The sequence below is a fragment of the Acomys russatus genome, chromosome 1 (genome assembly GCF_903995435.1).
Source record: "Acomys russatus chromosome 1, mAcoRus1.1, whole genome shotgun sequence".
Classification (NCBI taxonomy): Eukaryota; Metazoa; Chordata; class Mammalia; order Rodentia; family Muridae; genus Acomys; species Acomys russatus.
In genome coordinates this window covers 28,352,844-28,370,647 of record NC_067137.1, presented here as the reverse complement: position 1 = coordinate 28,370,647, position 17,804 = coordinate 28,352,844, and the positions used below count along the sequence as shown (strand labels likewise).

The 17,804-nt window shown below is 39.6% G+C and overlaps 2 protein-coding genes across 4 annotated transcripts in view; one reads left to right on the top strand and one right to left on the bottom strand.

Moving 5' to 3' along the window:
- Ldah (lipid droplet associated hydrolase) overlaps window positions 1-17,804 on the bottom strand; it is an 868,625-nt gene that overhangs the window by 342,694 nt on the left and 508,127 nt on the right. The gene's annotated exons all lie outside the window — the stretch shown is intronic.
- Window positions 12,570-16,948, top strand: Tdrd15 (tudor domain containing 15). Of its 3 annotated transcripts, none has more exons than XM_051143261.1 (3): window positions 12,570-12,895; window positions 13,094-14,852; window positions 15,256-15,402. In XM_051143261.1, the coding sequence occupies exons 1-3, from the start codon at window positions 12,818-12,820 to the stop codon at window positions 15,267-15,269; spliced, it is 1,851 nt and encodes a 616-aa protein (XP_050999218.1). In that variant the 5' UTR covers window positions 12,570-12,817; the 3' UTR covers window positions 15,270-15,402. The 3 variants fall into 3 exon arrangements, with proteins under 3 accessions (XP_050999218.1, XP_050999209.1, XP_050999201.1); XM_051143252.1 differs by having other exon boundaries at window positions 12,577-12,895; window positions 13,094-13,205; window positions 14,793-16,948; XM_051143244.1 differs by having other exon boundaries at window positions 12,577-12,895; window positions 13,094-16,948.

Sequence of the window (17,804 nt, the reverse complement as noted above, 5' to 3'; positions counted from 1 at the left end):
CAACATGTACCAGGCTGTGCTGTTTCTAATGCTGTGTTTGCCTCTCACAGAATACAAACAATATAGGTAAGTCACAAAAAATCTTGCTGATGCTAATATTTTGAATAACTGCCTGTTTGATGTTTGAGAGGAATTTATACTTCAGAGAAATGAACAATAGCACACAAAAATGGTAGAAACATATTTTGATTTTTATGAACTGTGGGTGAGGCAGTAAGGAGAAGAAAGGCAAACACAAAACTGACCAAATGTTTCTGGCCTGGAGTTGCCTTGGCTCCTTAGATAGACAATTATCATTAAAGAGTACACACAAAATATACTAGAATCTAGGGATTGAGTCCTTTAAAATTATTCTGTATCCCCTTGGATGGGGCACTTCACCCAGACTCAGAAGTCTTTTTGGCAGAAATACCATTTACACTGATCTTTGAAGTATGCGAGAAAGTCTGGTAAAGTGTTGGGGATGCTTTACTCACTGCTCTTCCTGGAGACTTCCTCCAGCAGACTTCAAGAAGTAAAGCACGATAAAGTCGGACATCTCCTGGTCTAGAAGGTGCATTGTTGCATTGTTTATGTGGAGGCTAAAGACATTAGCTAAAGAATTTGCTCAAATTTTCTGCTTAAAATTAAATGTCCAGATTGTAGGATGATTGTGAAAAGGTAATGCTAGAGTGACTACTTCCTAAATGGAAAAATGTAAATAGCGTATGATGTGAGCACTGGGGTAGAGAACCATAGAAAGATTTAAAAGAGAATCGTTCCAAGAGAACACATCAATGGGGTTAATGAGAAAGCTTCAAGAAATAACAGCTAGATGAAGCACAAAACAAAGTGGGAAAAATGAATTAAAAACCAGCAATGTCAGTGTCATGACCAAAAGTTCATCCCACACGCTTGTAAGCAATGAATTAACAAAAAAGACATTAGAATTACATATTACCCATAGGGGATCCAAGAAAACACAAGGACACAGAAAGGTAACACAGAGAAAGCAATATACCCGTTAGCTAGTTACTTTCCTATTGCTGTGACAAAATACCATAACCAAGGCAACCTGTAAAATAAAGCATTTAATTTTCCTTAGGGCAGAGATAGAGTGCGTTGATTGGGATTACTAACAGTTTTTTGAGACCTCAAGATTATCTCCAGTGACACACCTCTTCCTACAAGTCATGCCTCCTAATATTTCCCAAATAGTTTTATCAACTGGGGACCGAGTATTCAAATATGCAAGTCTATGGGAGCCATTCCCACCACATCAAGGTACGGTACCAATTAAGTGACATCAACAAAAGAAATCTTAATAAAAACAAGGAACATTTTGAGCTGTGAATAATAACTGCGTTAAAACTTAAAACTATACAACTGAAACATTGTCTAAAAGGAAATTTGTTAAGTACATTTCTCAGGAAACAAAGTTTAAAAATTTAGACATTTAAAAATAATAAAATTATCAAAGCTATGCTAAGAAAATGAAAACCTGGGATAAATGTATAAATCCATAGTAATTATATTCTTTTCATTAATCTGAAGATTCACTGGGACTTTTATGGATCTATCATGAATAGTCCCAAACTGGTTGTTTCTTCTTGATCAGTAACTATTGGGCAAACAGAGAACTTGAGTGACACGCCTTCCACCACAGCAGTGTGGCACACCCAGACAAGCTATGTCCAGATTCGACAACCTGCCCTTCTACCCTTAGACACCAGCTGCGGGGATGCCCATTTGGAGCTGAAATGACGCAGGCTGGGCATTGGTAGCTTCCGCTATGCATGCAGCTGGTGAGAGGTATCCTTCCTCGCGCAGCTTGCCAGCCTCCTTCTGTGTGCACGCGGCCTCAGGCTCAGCAACGGGGTATCTTGGAGTGAAAGGGCACGAGCAGGCTCAGAGCTCGCTGCCATCTTGGTGTCTGGCTGCTGTTCCCCAAAGAGGGGCCTGGCCTGCCTTGAGGTTGTTGGTAAGTTCAGGCTCAACTTACAGCCAGTCTGCTCTAGGTTCTATGCCTTGACTCCTCTGTCTTTTTACGGCCTGACCTCGCTGTGTCTTTTAGCTTCCGGGGCAACGGCCTTCCATAGTCCTGAGATCTCCCGCATCCCTGTGGGTAGGTCCTCACCCCTCCACCTCCAACGGTGGTTGCACAGCCTCTCTCTGGGGCCCACTCCCCACCAATAGTACTGGCGTCTTCTCTCTTGAGGTGTGGGATTCAAAGACACAGGGACAATGAGTGTATGAAGTGCCGTTTGAAGATTTTTGTTTGTTTATTTTTTGAGTTATTTAATTATAACTTAATACAGATTCCAAAAGTGTTTTCTCCTCCATCCTCTGCACTTTTGGAATTAAAACTAATAAGCAAGCCCTTCGCAGCATGCCTGCTAAGCCAGAGAGTAAAATGAGACTGTCTTCGGCTTTTCCAAGTTCATGTCTTAGTTTAACGTTTAATGGTATCCCACGCACCTTTCTCTGCTTGCATTCAAAAGGACATTTTGGTCTAGGATAATATTTTACTCTCTGTGTACATTGACATGGAAGATTTCCCCCCAAACTAAATAAAATTTCTTAAGTTTCTCCATCAATCAGTAAGAATTATACATATATAAATACATATATACACACAAAAAATGCACATATATGTATATACGATATCTATATTAGTATATATTAGTTAGAATAAAACAGGCTGTCATTTTTCTGCTAGCCCACCGTTTAGCTTGTGCCTGTGACTTACAGCTTTACTAGAGTGTAACTGAACCATAGCAAACTGCACATCTCTGCAGTGTAAAGTTTTTTGACACTTAAAAGCATGTACACAGCCATAAAAACACTATAACCAACAGAATAATAAACATATCCCCTAAACTAGGTTTCCTTTGATGAGACACCGTCTTTCACATCCTTCTGCTAGGAAGGCACCGGAAGCTTTTCCCAGGGCAGTTTGCATTTTTTTTTTTTTAAATTGTATGTACTTGGGTGTGTTTTCTCTTTGCTGTTTTCACTCAGCATGTTTTCTGACTCATGTGTGCTGTTGTATACATAGCACTGATTTTTCATTGTTGTGTAGCATAGAATGCCAGCTATTCCTCTGCTGTGTGCCTCTCCTGCTGTTTTAAACGACATTTGTATGGCCCTCAGTTTCGACGTTTGTATTAATCTCATTCTCGCTTTTTACAATTCTGCCACAGTCTTCTTACATGTTTTTATCCCTGTGACTTTTTTCAGACATAGGAGTGAATTGGCTGAGCCAAAGGAACACACACACACACACACACACACACACACACAAAATTTAACTTTTTAAAGTAAAGCCATCAAACTTTGCAAGTGTGCAGCGCTTTATGGCCATGCATAGCCACTAATGTTTCCAGTTACTATTCCATACCATCAGCCACGCTCAGGCTGGCTCCCCTTTAATGACAACCATTTTACAGTGTGTGGACCAGTACTGTGGTAGACTTTAATTTGCATTTCCCTATATAAATGAACATTGAGCATCTTTTTTATGCACCAGTTTTTGGTTTGTATACACATAAATGAATGCACACATACATGTGTATATACACATAAATGGGTGTGTCTTTCTTTCTTTCTTTCTTTCTTTCTTTCTTTCTTTCTTTGCATGCTTTTCTGTATTCCAGGCTGGCTCTGAATTTGCTATGCATGGGCCGAGGACGACCTTTCTTCTGATCCTCCCACCCTTACCTCCCAGAAGCTAGGATTGTAGATCTGTGCCACCATGTGCCTTTTATGCTGTAATGGGGCTTTAACCTAGTGCTTTCTGCATTCTAGGCAGGCACTCGACACTCCTAGCTTTGTATATGTGTATCTTTTTAATACAATGACTGCTAAAAATTTCATCCATTTTATTATACTATTTATTTTTCTCTTGTACTCTTGCCGATGAAAATTGGTTTTCATTCTTTATTTCAATGGTTGTATAGTCTTTAATTCTTCTTTAGTTTCTTAGTATCATATTTATTGTATAAAATGATGAACTTAATTGTGACTTTTCCTGCATGAATATCACATATATTGGTCCTAATCACCCTTCCATTACTGTTTCCTTTCTCTCTCTCATCACTGGTCTGCTTCCTCTCAACAAATAGCCCCTGTCTGCTTTTTTGTTGTTTTTTAAATTTTCGATGGTCTATATGAGAAAAGACATGCAGTGATTTTTTGTGTCTGGCATATTTCACTTAACATAATAATTTCCAGTTTTATCCATTTTCCTTCATATAACACAATTTCATTTTCTTTATGGCTGAATAAAACTCCGTTATGTACATGTACCACACTTTCCATACCCATTTGTGTGTTGATGGACCTGTAGGCTGATTCCACATCTTGGTTGTTGTGAATAATGGAGCAATAACTGCAAATGTGCAAATATCCGTGTGGGATACTGACTTAGATTCCTTCACGTAGACACACATCAGGAGCAGAGCAGCTGGGTCACGTGCTGCCCTTTAGCTAGGAAGCTGCAGCGTGATGTCCGTAGTGGCTGTCACGGTTTACCTTCTTCAGAGGAGTGTGTGTGAATTCCCCACTCCCACCCTGTGAACTGCCCAGCATCGCTTCTTCAAGATTTCCTAATAACTGCCATTCTACCTGGGTTCAGACAGAGTTGAAATGTACTTTTGAGATGCATTTACTCCATAACTAAGAATTTTGAAATTGGCCGTTTGTATTTCTCTCTTTAATTTGTACGCAGCACATGTTTGATAAGTTTGTACTGCTACATTCTCACATTACAAAGGCAATTGTGAAGAGTCTTCCTTTCATATTTGTATCACCTCAACAGGGGCAGAAACATAGACTAAATATATTTTGTCTTTTGGAAAGCAACATTAAAAAAACAACAACAACAACAAAATAAAACCTTTTCTTTGTCCTGGGGAACATTGGAATGGTCCTACTTTAGTTTTCTTTTTAAAAGCTTCTCAAAACAAAGAGAAGATGCAAACCTAAGATGAAAACCTAAGGAGTCTCTGTTGCCTGTTGTTTTGATGTGAGTTGGTCCGGTCCTTCCTTGTCTGTTTGTCCTCTCACTGTCCCAGCTGCAGGTGATTTCATTATAATGAATATTTGCTTGTCTTGACACTGCACACTCTTTAGCAAGCATGATGGGCACCTTTTTGTCTCTCCATTTTCAATTCTAGACCTTTTGATTTCCATTTCTTTGGGGATCTTAGTTAATCCCATACAATTTTCTTTCAATGCTTCATTTCTTTAACACATTTTTTTATTGAAAAATAAAATAGTTCATATTACATCTCATTTGCTATCCCATCCCGTGCATCCTCCCGTTCCTCCCTCCCTCCAGCTTTCACCCCATTCCCCTTCCCTATGACTGTGACTGAGGGGGACCTCCTCCCCCTGAATATGATGCTAGGGTATCAAGTCTCTTCTTGGTAGCCTGCTATCCTTCCTCTGAGTGTCATCGGGTCTCCTCATCAAGGGGACATGGCCAAACATGGGCACCAGAGTTCGTGTGAAAGTCAGTCAGTCCCCAGTCTCCACTTAACTGTGGAGAATGTTCTGTCCCTTGCCTAGATCTGGGTAGGGGTTTGATGATGATCCAGAGTGTCCTAGAAACCTACAAGAACACTATGTTGGGTGGATCTGGGCCCAGTGTCGGGTCCCAGCCAATCAGGGTTCACCTGAAAGAGGGAGTGGGGATTGAAAGTAGGATACAGAGACGCGAGAAATAACGAATCAAGTCAGGAAATTTCTGATCAAGATTCCTCTTTATATTGCAGGGTCAATAGGATCTGTTCTGATCCCTCTCTCCCTAGCTCCCAAGGCAAGAAGAACACAATAGCCTGAATAGCTCCTTAACCCTCCAGGTGTTTCTCAGTAGGGATTTCCCTACTTCTTTCAAAGGTAAATAGTCCAAGGATGGCCTGGAACACAAAGACCACCTCCGGCAGAGATTGACAGCTGAAAGGTCACAACATGCAGCCTAAGCACGGGATTTCTGACCTAGCAGAATTTAACACAGCTCCCCACAGCCCAGGGGCTCTGCTCGATCTAAGACATTTTTTAAATTAATTTATTCATATTACATCTCGATTGTTAGCCCTTCCCTTGTTTCCTCCCATTCTTCCCTCCCTCCCTCCCATTTCTCCCCTTCTCCCCTCCCCTATGTCCGTGACCGAGGGAGACTTCCTCCCCCTATATATGCTCTCAGAATATCAAGTCTCTTCTGGTAACTAGCTATTCTTCCTCTGAGTGCCACCAGGTCTCCCCATCCGGGGGACATGGTCAGAAAAGGGGCACCAGAGTTCGTGTGAGAGTCAGATCTCACTCTCCACTCAACGGTGGAGAATATCATGTTCGTCGGCTAGGTCTTGGTAGGGGTTCGAAGCTTACTGCCTATATTCTCCTTGGCTGGTGCCTTAGTTTGAGGAGGACCCCAGGATCCAGATCTACCTGTCATAAAGTTCTTCTTGTAGGTTTCCAGGACCCTGTGGGTCCTACTATTTCCTCTTTCTTCCATGCTACTCTTGCCTAAAGTCTCAATCGGATATCCTCTCCTCTGACCCACTTTCTTGGTCAGTAAAGATTTTCATGGTACGTATCCCTTGGACTAGTGTTTTGATATAAGTGAGTATATACCGTTTGTCTCTTTTTGCTTCTGGGTGAATTCACTCATTATGATAATTTCTAGATCAATCCATTTGTCCACAAATTTCGGGAATTCCTCATTTTTAATAGCTGAGTAGTATTCCATCATGTAAATATACCACAGTTTCTGTGATATAAGGCTTCATTTTTAACCTGGCCTTCTTCTTCTCTCCCAGTTCCTTCTTTGTTCCTCAACTGTGCATAACTGTGATTTGTGTTTCTGGCTTTGCTTGGAGCTTCCTTGGCTCTTTATTTAAAGTTACCTAGAGCATCTCATCTTTGGCTCCCCTGGTGGCATCTGCACATTTTATTTCACTGTAATTTGAGTGAAGGATCTGTGTATCTTCCACACAAGTCTAGTCATCCAAGTCCCCCTGCCCCACCTCCCAAATTTCAGTAAGCACTGATTTTTCTCTAGAGGCTCTCTTTGCCTGCTTTTGGTTTTCTTGTATAGAGTTCAATTTGCTTCCAAATTATTTTGCTTTCTTTCCTTATTTTCGATAACATAATCTTCCTTTAAAAAAAAGCGTCAGCAGGTGCATGTCTTTGTACTCGTGTGCAGGGATATTTGCAGCCGCGTGAGGAGGCTGAGTGGTACCCAAGGCAGCAGATGTTGATCCCTTAAATGCTTTATGAGAAGCTTCTCACCTAAGCATTAGTATTGACCTGCATTACCCAGCCATTCTTTTGCATCACCAGGGGTGCTCTGGTTGGGGAAGCTTTTACAAGAAAGGTTTATTTATTTTAAAGCAGACCATATATATATATGTATATATATGTATGTATGTATGTATATATATATATATATATGTATATACACGCGCATCAGTCACTTCAAGTTGCTTTGAGATCTGTTTTATCTTCACGGATTTCCTTGCAACAGATTGGTTTGTGATAGGAAGTGAGGATTTGTTTTTCCTTCACATGTGGCAATTGTTTTAGCATCCTTTAAAAAAATATTTATACTTACAATTTTTATTTTTTGCATTAATGGTCTAACCAGGGCCTTGTACTTGCTAAGCAAGTACTCTACCACCAAGGCAAGTCCCAGTCACTGTGACATCATTTTAAACTGCTCAGCTTGGTGGTTAGAAATCTCTTCCTCCTTTCTCGACCTTTCATAGGTAGATCTTATTTCTGGATTTTCTCATTTGTTTACAGGAATTGCATTCCCCTTTCTATACCACTACAAGTGGAGACCTACTTGAAAAACCAGTAATAAAAATTCCCCGAATTTGTTCCTTTTTGAGAGTGTTATTGGTGTGTTTAAACTGTGGTTTCCTGTAGAAGGTGTAGAACTAACACTCTAATGTTGGGTAAAGAACACACTAGAATATCGGCTATGTTTATGTCACTTTTACCAGTGAATTTGGCCATGATAAATTAGGTAACTTTGCAGCAATGCGTGCCTATGTTGACAAAGCCATCTTTGAGCCTTGGTGACTGTGTTTCTAGCCTTTTCTTCAATGTATAGTGTTGCATTAAATATCCTCAGTCTGCTTCCATAAAGCAGTAAAATGTGATAGATTTTAATCAAAAGATGTACTTTAATATCTAATAGATATTTAAGGTTTACAAGGATGAAAAATAGCACTTCATTATCCTACCTGGACCCCAGGAGTTTTTCTTTCTAACTGCTTATTTAATCTGGCTGCAGGCACACACTTACAGTTTTGATAGACAATAGATGAAAGAGGCAGAATAGCTTTTTAAATTTATGATTCTCAGACTGCTGAACTGAGAACTTAAGTTTTTATTGCATGCTACAGTTGTTAAAGTAACCTGTTGCTTACTCATATGAAACTCTACTTTACATAGGAATATACACACCATTTCCCTTACAGATTTACTTTCTGTCTTGTTCAGAATTTCTCATCTTCCTTGAAAGTGTTGTGAATATTTTCCTATGTTTCCCTATTTCCGTGCTCTGAAGACAGTTTTGTTTTAAGTTGTTTTTTTTTTTTATTGTTAGAGAAAAATATATGGTTGTTTATAGAAAAAAATAACAACTAGAGAATTCTGAAAGAAAGAAATAATTGTGCTAAAAATAACCCTGAGAAAATGACTGGATACACTTTCTTCCCCTGGTCCTGCTTTGCTCATTTGTTTGCTCTCGAACCGAGCATGCACTGTTTTCATGCCTGGTTATGTGTTTCCCACAGTTGGTGGGGCAGCATCTGAACACTTCTGACTGAACACTTACATGACATCATGGTAGCTATAATTGATTCTCCTTGTACTTGTGATATGATCTATGTTTGCAGCCTCAGTCTGTTCACTCTTCATTACTGTATAGTGTATAGTGTGCTTTATGCAACTGTTTACTCACCAACTGAATTAAAGTTAGTTACCAAGCTCCCAGATCTTGCAAGCAGTGGTGTAAGGAATGACTTCCTATATGTTTTGATAGAACAATCTTATAAGTCAAACTGTCTCCCTTAGAAAGACATGTCTGTATCTTAACTCTGGTGTGGGTGGAAATGTGACTTTAGTTAGGAGAAAGGTGCTGTAAATATAATAAATACAATAAAACTAATTAATTAATTATATATGGTTGACTTGCTTGTAAGCATGTTTACTTGTATGTCTGCTGCTTGTGGGAGTTAGAAGAGGGCATTGGATTACTGGAACTGGAGTCACAGATGGCTGTGAGCTGCCTGGTGGGTGCAAGGAACCAAACCCAGGCCCTTTGCGAGACCAGCCAATGAACTGAACTAGGTAGTCGTCTTTCCAGTCCAACTTACAGAAGCTTTTGTGTAATTTTTGGTTTTACTTCTGAAGCTTCATCCTTCTTGTAGGTTTAATCATTTTAAAAGGCTGAATGATATTCCACTGCAAGGACCAAATGCATTAGTCCAACACAATAGATTTCAGGGTAGTGTTTACTTTCAGATATAATGTAATGTTTCTATGAGCATTTGTGGACATGATTTTGTATTGATATATAGTCTTGGTTTTCTTGGTGATAAGTCTAGATGTAAAATTGTTACTTAAGTGTTTGAAGGGCTGTCAACGTGTTTTCCAAATGGAATGATTTAGTACAGAGTGACTTTGCTGGGTTCTTGGGCAGTTTCTCCATAGTTAGCCTACATCTTAAACAAGGAAACATTAATAAGCTGGCCATATTGGCTTTGGTTGGCCTTGTGTTTGAAACTTTATTCTTCCTTTGATTTTTGATTTTTCTGATAATTCTGTGGTGCATGTAACACAGCATTGGGAAAAGCTGGGAAAGGTAATACACTGGGGGTAAACATCAGAAAACCTGGGCTGATGCTTTCGAACCTCTTGACCTACAGTTTTGTGACCTGAACAACAAAAAATTTATTGTAAAAAATCAGTTAAACTCATGTACTGAAATGGTTTTAAATACTTAAAGTATTGTAAGTGTGAAGGACTACTCCTTTATGCTTCTTCATTAAGTCCATGAAAAGCAAAATGGGAATGAGTTTTAACCTACATTCTTCAATAGGCACACACACACACACACACACACACACACACACACTCATGCACACACACACATACACACTCACACACACACTCACACACACACTCACACACACACTCACACACACATGCATGTACATACACACATACACACACTCACGCACACATGCACACATGCACACACACACACTCACGCACACACACTCATGCACACACACACACTCACACACACATGCATGTACACACACACACATACACACACTCACGCACACATGCACACATGCACACACACACACGCATGCATGTACACACACATACACACACACACTCACCCACACTCACGCACACACACACACATGCATGTACACACACATACACACTCACACACACATGCACACACGCACATACACACACACACGTGTGCTTGAGGCATGATTGGTCTGAATTGAGACATGCATATATGTCTATTTTTCCATTTGAATACTTAATATGATTTAAGTAGTAACCATTAAAAAATCTATGAATTTGAATTTAATTAAAAAAACATAGATGCAATTAGCTTTGTAAAACCAAATATTCAAATGTATACTAAAAATTTAAAGGACAGGAGGACACAAGTGCATCCAATGAATTCCTGGAGTTCATATGTTTTATTGTATCTGTCTGTGTTGATTGTCACACAATTGTAGAAGAAGATAGGCAATTAGCAATGTATAAATTTGATATTTTTAATACTGTGCTATGGGATACAATATAAAGACACATCATGTGAACTTGAGTTCATTAGAATGATTGTATTCTCATTTGATGATTTTAAAATTAAATTTTATAAACTTGAGATTATTAGAATATCAATAAATCTATGTTATAGATTTCTATCTATTTTTATCTTTAATGACTTTTTGCTGAAAAAAAATTGAAAAGCCCTAATTTAATTAAACCTTTTATTTTATAGATTTAGTGTTTAAATAGAAGCAAAAGCAAGTTTCTGAAATTCCACAGGATTACTTGAGGTTCAGGTGAAAGGTGACATCTGAATTGTGTTAGTACAACACACTTCTGATAGCACAGTGAGTGATCTCCCTGGGATTGAATGTAAATTTAGTCTTAAATGTAATGTCTTAAATTATGTTTTGATTTGACCCTGCTCTTTCATTGTATAAAATAACTGATCTTCTTTTGAATTCCTAGCTTTTATATCTTTCCTGAATGTTCTCTGAATTTTAGTTGGTCAGTAGGTGCAAGAATGTGTGGTTTTGTCCATCATGCGGGAACTTTCTTTATGATACCACTGAGCAAGCTCTGGGCAGGCAGGTGTAGGAAGCCAACTGCCACCTACAGGAAAGATTTTGTTTTACACCATTAAGAATTTATCCCACGTTGTAGGTCTTTGTTGAGCATCTTTATCCGAGATGCCATCTGCAAACCACTTCTTCCCACCCCTATGTGAACATCTGTCAGGCTGTCTCCTGTGGATCCCCGTTGCCCTCTGGAACGCATTAGCTAATGTCCATGAATCTTCATGTGTCTTCCGCTGAAACGACTTTTCTTCAGATACAGTACATGTCAAAGTATGTTTGTCTACTGTGAAAATTTCCACTGATTTCTTAGGGAAACTCCCCATTAGGTTGGAGTGTAATTCCTCAGCAATCCATTTGAGGGGCAGGGCTTACTGGCTTTAGGTGAGAGCCATGGGTAACCCAGGCTTAGATTCTTTTTCATTCTACTGGTGTGAAATAAGTTTCTAAGAGCACTTGGATTGTCTGAAGGAATAAAAATGGCCGGGAGGGTTAGGCTCCTAGTGACTCAAGAGTCTGTTCATACACGTCCTTGTGCCTTTGGGCTTGGATTAGCTAATAATATTCATGATATTTACATTTGACAAAGTAGTTCTGCTATGTCCCCCTTTAAATACTAAGTAAATACGGCATACTGCTCAAAGTATGGACCATCTATCAACTGGACCTACTGGTTGAGGACCAAGTCATAATATTAATATTATGATTGTATTTGGCACATATATCACATTGGGGGTACACTTCAAATCCAAACTGCAATACCGAGAGAATATTAAACTTTCTGCGTATTTACTTAATTATCTTTAGAATCCTCTAAATCTGGAGATCAAAATAGAAGCAAACTTATCTCTCATGGCTAATGATTTTTCTTTTTGTTTGTGGCTGGGCCTGCCAGGGTTAGTTATGGACGGGCATCACTGACTTTCCAGGAGTATCCTGCTTTGGTGGCGTGCAGACCTCAGCTTATTGCCCCCACTCAGTGAATAACCTTGGGACTGAATATCAGTGGTGTCTAAGTATCAAAAGTTAACACGAGAGAAAAAAATACAACCTGTCTCCTTTCTGACTTTCATCTGCCCTTGTTTTCTTCTCTCTTGCCAGGAGGAGAATGAGGTCGCAGGTAAATCTGATTTTCTTTTTCTATTGTACCACATCTGCTATATAGTAGACAGACGCTTGTTAAATTTTCTGGGAAGTGAGGATTATCTCTGCATGTTCCAATAATAATCCACACTATCCTGTCTTGTCCTTTTAGTGACGTTTTCTAATGTGTAAAGGCCAGTGCTTATCTCAGCAACATCTTGTTTATGTCGGCAACATCTTGCCTTGTGCATATAGTTCTTGCCAACATCTTTGATATGACAAACAAAACAAAACAAAACACAAGGGCTGGTAAGATGGCTCCATGAATAAAGGCCCATGCTGCGAAGCCTGATGATCTGAGTTTGATGTCCAGAGCCCATAAGGTGGAAGGATGGAACAACTGCCACACGTTGTCCTGGGAACTCCATTCACATCTCTGTCATGTATGTCTCGCCTCCTTGCCCCCAAATAAATGTGAAAACAGATACAGAATTTTCTATTTACTTAAAAATTATATAAGACAAATTTTACGTAATGGTGGTAGCCATCCATCAGAAGCTAATTCGTCTTTCTTTTTTTTTTTTAATTTTTAATTTTTTAATTTTTTAAAATTTGTCCTTCTTTGTTTTTTTATTTTTTAGAAAATGGATTCTACATCTTTATTGCCAACAGTTTTAGATGCAGATCTGACAGTTTTACATATTGAGTGTCTTCCCAAGGATATGCTTGTGAAATTTCAAGGCAAAAATAACAGTGAGTGTCAGTTTGACTATCACATATTGCAGAGGGAAATACAGTATGTGCCCAAAGTGAGGAGTAACATGGCTGTTGATGACTTCTGCCTGGTGGAGGAAAGAGTGACTGGAGAATGGCAGAGAGGAAGAGTCGTGGGAAAGCAGAATGAAGTCTACACAGTGCTGCTCATTGACCGAGGAGAAGAACTGAGCGTGGATGGTACTAGGGTAGCCTCTGCTTGCAGAAAGTTATTTGAGCTCCCGCCCAGAGTCATATCTGGCATTTTTGCCAACATACTCCCACTTGGAGAGAAGTGGTCTCCCAGAGCTTTGAATTATTTCAGGTCACTAGTAGGAATACAGTTGAAAGGCAATATGCAAACAATTTTGCCTCTTCAAATGTTTCTTCTCGAGGCACCCAAAGTAATATCTGGTGTTCTTGAACTACAATTAGGAAGATTTATTGATAAGGATACATTTCGTCTTATTGTGGAAATATTAAAGGAAAACCCCCAGCCAATGCCAGACTTACTGCAACATAAAAGACCTGAGTTTTCATTAAGTACGAATAATGGTACTTCCCTTGATGTTCACAGTGTCCTAGATAACTTCCAGCCATCCTTGCCGGTGGGAAGTTTGGACAGCGTCAAAGTGTCATGTGCACTGAGCCCCAGTAAATTTTATTGTCAACTACTTAAGCGGATTCCAGAGCTAGAAGACTTGACCGAGTGTATGAATCTGCATTACAACACAGTCAGTCACGAGACTGGCCCCACCTGTGATAATTTTGGACTCCTGTGTGTTGCTAAAGGGACAAATGGGTGGTGGCAAAGAGGAGTCCTCCAGGAGCTCCTGCCTGATAATCAGGTGAGAATTTGGTTCATGGATTATGGTAGCAGTGAGGCCATCCCCTCTGTTCATGTGAAGAAACTGAAACAGGATTTTATTTTTGCACCGTTGTTTTCATTTCCATGTTCTCTGACATGTTTACACAGTCCGGACCAAGAAGAAAGAAAGTGGCAACTGACTATATTTAAGCAAGCCCTTTTAGGACACATAGTATATGCCCACATTGATTGGTTCAGTGAGAATGAACATTTGTATTATGTGACTTTGCAGTCTCCAGAATCTGCAGTTAATTCTCAGTGTCTGCTGCAGGGCACACAAATATGCTGTCCTGCATTTGAGTCAAATTTTACCAATGCCTTGAGCAAGGCAGGCACTTATGGGACAGACAGCTTTGCAGTGGATAGTTTTATTGGAAACGTTGAGCAGTCAGTGGGTGGACTAAATGTAAAGGATAAATTAAAAGCAAGTTTTCCAATTAGAACTGTAAAAATGGAGGTAGAATCTATGTACGTAGCATTTGTAGTGAATGTGTTGGACCCATCAAATTTCTGGGTTCGCATTAATAAACATCAGAACAAATTTCAAGATATAATGAAAACTATAAATCGGTTTTATAATGCGTCTGAAAATGATGACCTAACTCTGAGAAACCCTGAACCTGGACTATTCTGTTGTGCCAGATATAGCAAGGATAGATGTTTCTACCGAGCCATCATCACAGAAATGAGTGATTATCAAATTAACGTTTACCTCCTAGATTATGGAAGTACTGACTCCATACCGGTTTTTGATGTGAAAGTTCTGCTTCCAGAATTTTGTGAGTTGCCTCCCTTGGCCATACACTGTTCACTTGCATATGTATCTCCAGCAACAGATGTATGGAGAAAGGCAGCAATAGATTATTTTAAAAAAATCATTTTGAACAAAGAAATTTTGCTTCAAGTTATAGCAAAAAGTGATGACACATACATGGTGGATATTCAGAATATTGAAGCCCCTGACAATATCAATGTTGTCTCTCTGATGCTCCAAGCTGGATATGCAGACTCTACAGAGGTAGCATTGGTTTCCCCCAAATCTCTGAGAGACTATTCAGTGCTAAAGTTAAAATCTGAAGCTACACTTGGTGATAGAAATGTAGCCTCTGCCCCTGTCAAAAGATCCAAGCCTGAGAAGTCTCATTCCAATAAGCTGAAAGAAAACATTTCATCTTTGTGCAGGTTCCTGGATTTAAATTCTTCTTTCACCCTGTTTTTTGAACCCGAGTCATCACAGCCTTACAAGGAACATGTGTTCAAACCAGGAAAACTTCTCAAAGTCTACTGTTCTTACTGCCACAGCCCAGGTGACTTTTCATGCCAGCTTCAGTGTAAGTTAGAAGATTTAAAACTACTGATGGAACAAATCCAAGATTATTATAGCATCTACCCAGAGCCATATCAGAATGGGAAAGTAGCATGTGTTGCTAAGCATTCCAGAGATGGCAGGTGGTACAGGGCTGCCATCTTGACTCAAGTATCAGAGCAAGAAGTTGAACTAATATTTGTTGACTATGGCAATCAAGAACGAGTCCTCATTAAAGATCTTTGTGCTATCAACCCACATTTTCTTGCATTAGAAGCCCAGGCTTTCAGATGCTGTCTCAACTATTTAGTTGAGCCCATTAATTGTAAAATACTATACTGGACAGCAGAAGCATCCAGAGACTTTGGAAATTTCATTTCTTCATGTGGAGGCTTACTTACCTGTATCGTGTATGCTTTAGTTCTTGTGCACCCTAGATGCTTATGTAACTTAGTGGATTTACAATCATCACTTACCAGTGCAAATGAATTCCTTCTTCGCCATGGCTCCACCCACTACAGCATCTTATCAAGGCCACTCCCATTCTCAGTTAGTCTTTACAGTTACTATTACTCTTCCTTTGATATAAAGATTGGAAATGAAGAAGATGTGTACATATCTCATGTGTATAGTCCTAAGAAGTTCTATTGCCAGCTTTGTAGGAACAGTAAAGATTTAGAGATGCTGGAGACAAGAATCACGGAAATGATTAGCCTCAAAATGTGTTCCAAGTATGAGTGGAACAGAACGAGACTGTGCATCTCTAAATACATAGAGGATGGGCTCTCATACAGAGCCTTGGTGAAGCCAAAAGAGTCCTCATCTACTCCTTGTGTTTATTTTGTGGACTACGGGAATGAGCAGTCGGTAGAAGAAAACATGTTGTGTGCCATTTCTGATCAATTTCCAGAGCTGCTATTTACACCTATGCAAGCAATTCAGTGTTTTCTGTCAGATCTTAGAGACATTGATATTCCAGGAGAAATCAATAGATGGTTTGAAGACAATTTCTTAGGGAAACCATTAAAAGCTGTAATACTGTCTAGGGAATCAGATGGGCAGCTTGGTATAGACTTATATGATGGGTATCAACATATAAATCAGACAATAAAATTGCTACTTAATATTTATGGAGAAAGACATTCTGAGCAAGCATGGTGTGCGGAAAAGAATCAGAGGTTAAATCAGGCATCCTCTGCTTCTCTGAAAGAAAACACAGAAAGAAGCTGTTGCCACAGTGCAATAAATAAAACTAGCCTCAAAACACATTCTGCAAACAAAACAAAATTGATGTTTTCCCAAAGCATATATGCCAGAAGTTTGAAACCATCAGTTTGTTATAGAGTTAAGCCCATGCCAAAAAGCTAAGTGAAGAAGTCCTTGAAGGGTAGACTTAAAAATGTGAAACTTGCTTCCAGGTCTGCACTCATTCCCTAAAGACAGTGGCATGAGCCCCAAGTCAGGAGAGAAGGTATCAAAATTATTTACCAAAGACTTAAATCAATCAGCTTCTGAAAGCCTGTGCATCCTCATTAAACCTCCAATCACAGAGATTCCTCAGCGCCACGTTGCCCTGAGTACCCAGGTCAAAGGGTCTGCACCCACTATCCATCAGCCGGCAAACTTTCATATTCCACTTGCTGGGAGTGGAAATGAAGCAATGGGACTCACTGGTGTTCTGAGTGAAAGGACAGATAGCCAGAAAAACAAGAACTGCCTGAGCCCTCTAGTGAGAGGTGATGTAGACTACTCTAATGACGAAGCCTCATCCAGACATGTTCCTAGAGGAATGTTGCCTAAAGGGTCCTTTGAAGTGGAAGTTTTTGATCATGGTAACATTGCCATAGCCAGTGGATCTAAAGTTTATTCAGTTAACAGGGAACTCTTAACTGTCTCCCAGCTGGGATTTTGTTCTTTCCTTCATAGGATAAGATGGAATGGGAAAAGATGGAACGGGCCTCTTGAAATGTGTCAAAGAAAAATTGCAGATGATTGGGAGTAACTAACAGAACAGTTTCTCGTGAATTTGTGAAGGCTCGTGACCAGGAACGGGAAGTAAACATAACTTGTGGAGACACATGCGTCATCAGGGGATTTCTGAGGTGGTTGCCATGTCCTAAGTGACAAGAGATAGCGTTGCAGACGCCTCGGGTCCTCTCTCACAAAGTCAGTACCTATGAAGATGATGCTGACGAGAAGACAGGAAGAGTAATACACGTGAAGCTTCACAACCATCCAGCCATTCTCCCTACCGCTGGGTGAAAAAAGCCTTTTGCTCTTTTAGAACATGGACAGCTTGAAAAAAATGAAATGACTTACATTTCATGTGAAGTTGCAGAAAACACAGAAAACATCAGATTTATCACTATTTACTACTAAAGAAGATACAATTTCCTCTTTATTATCAATGGATAATATTAAAAGG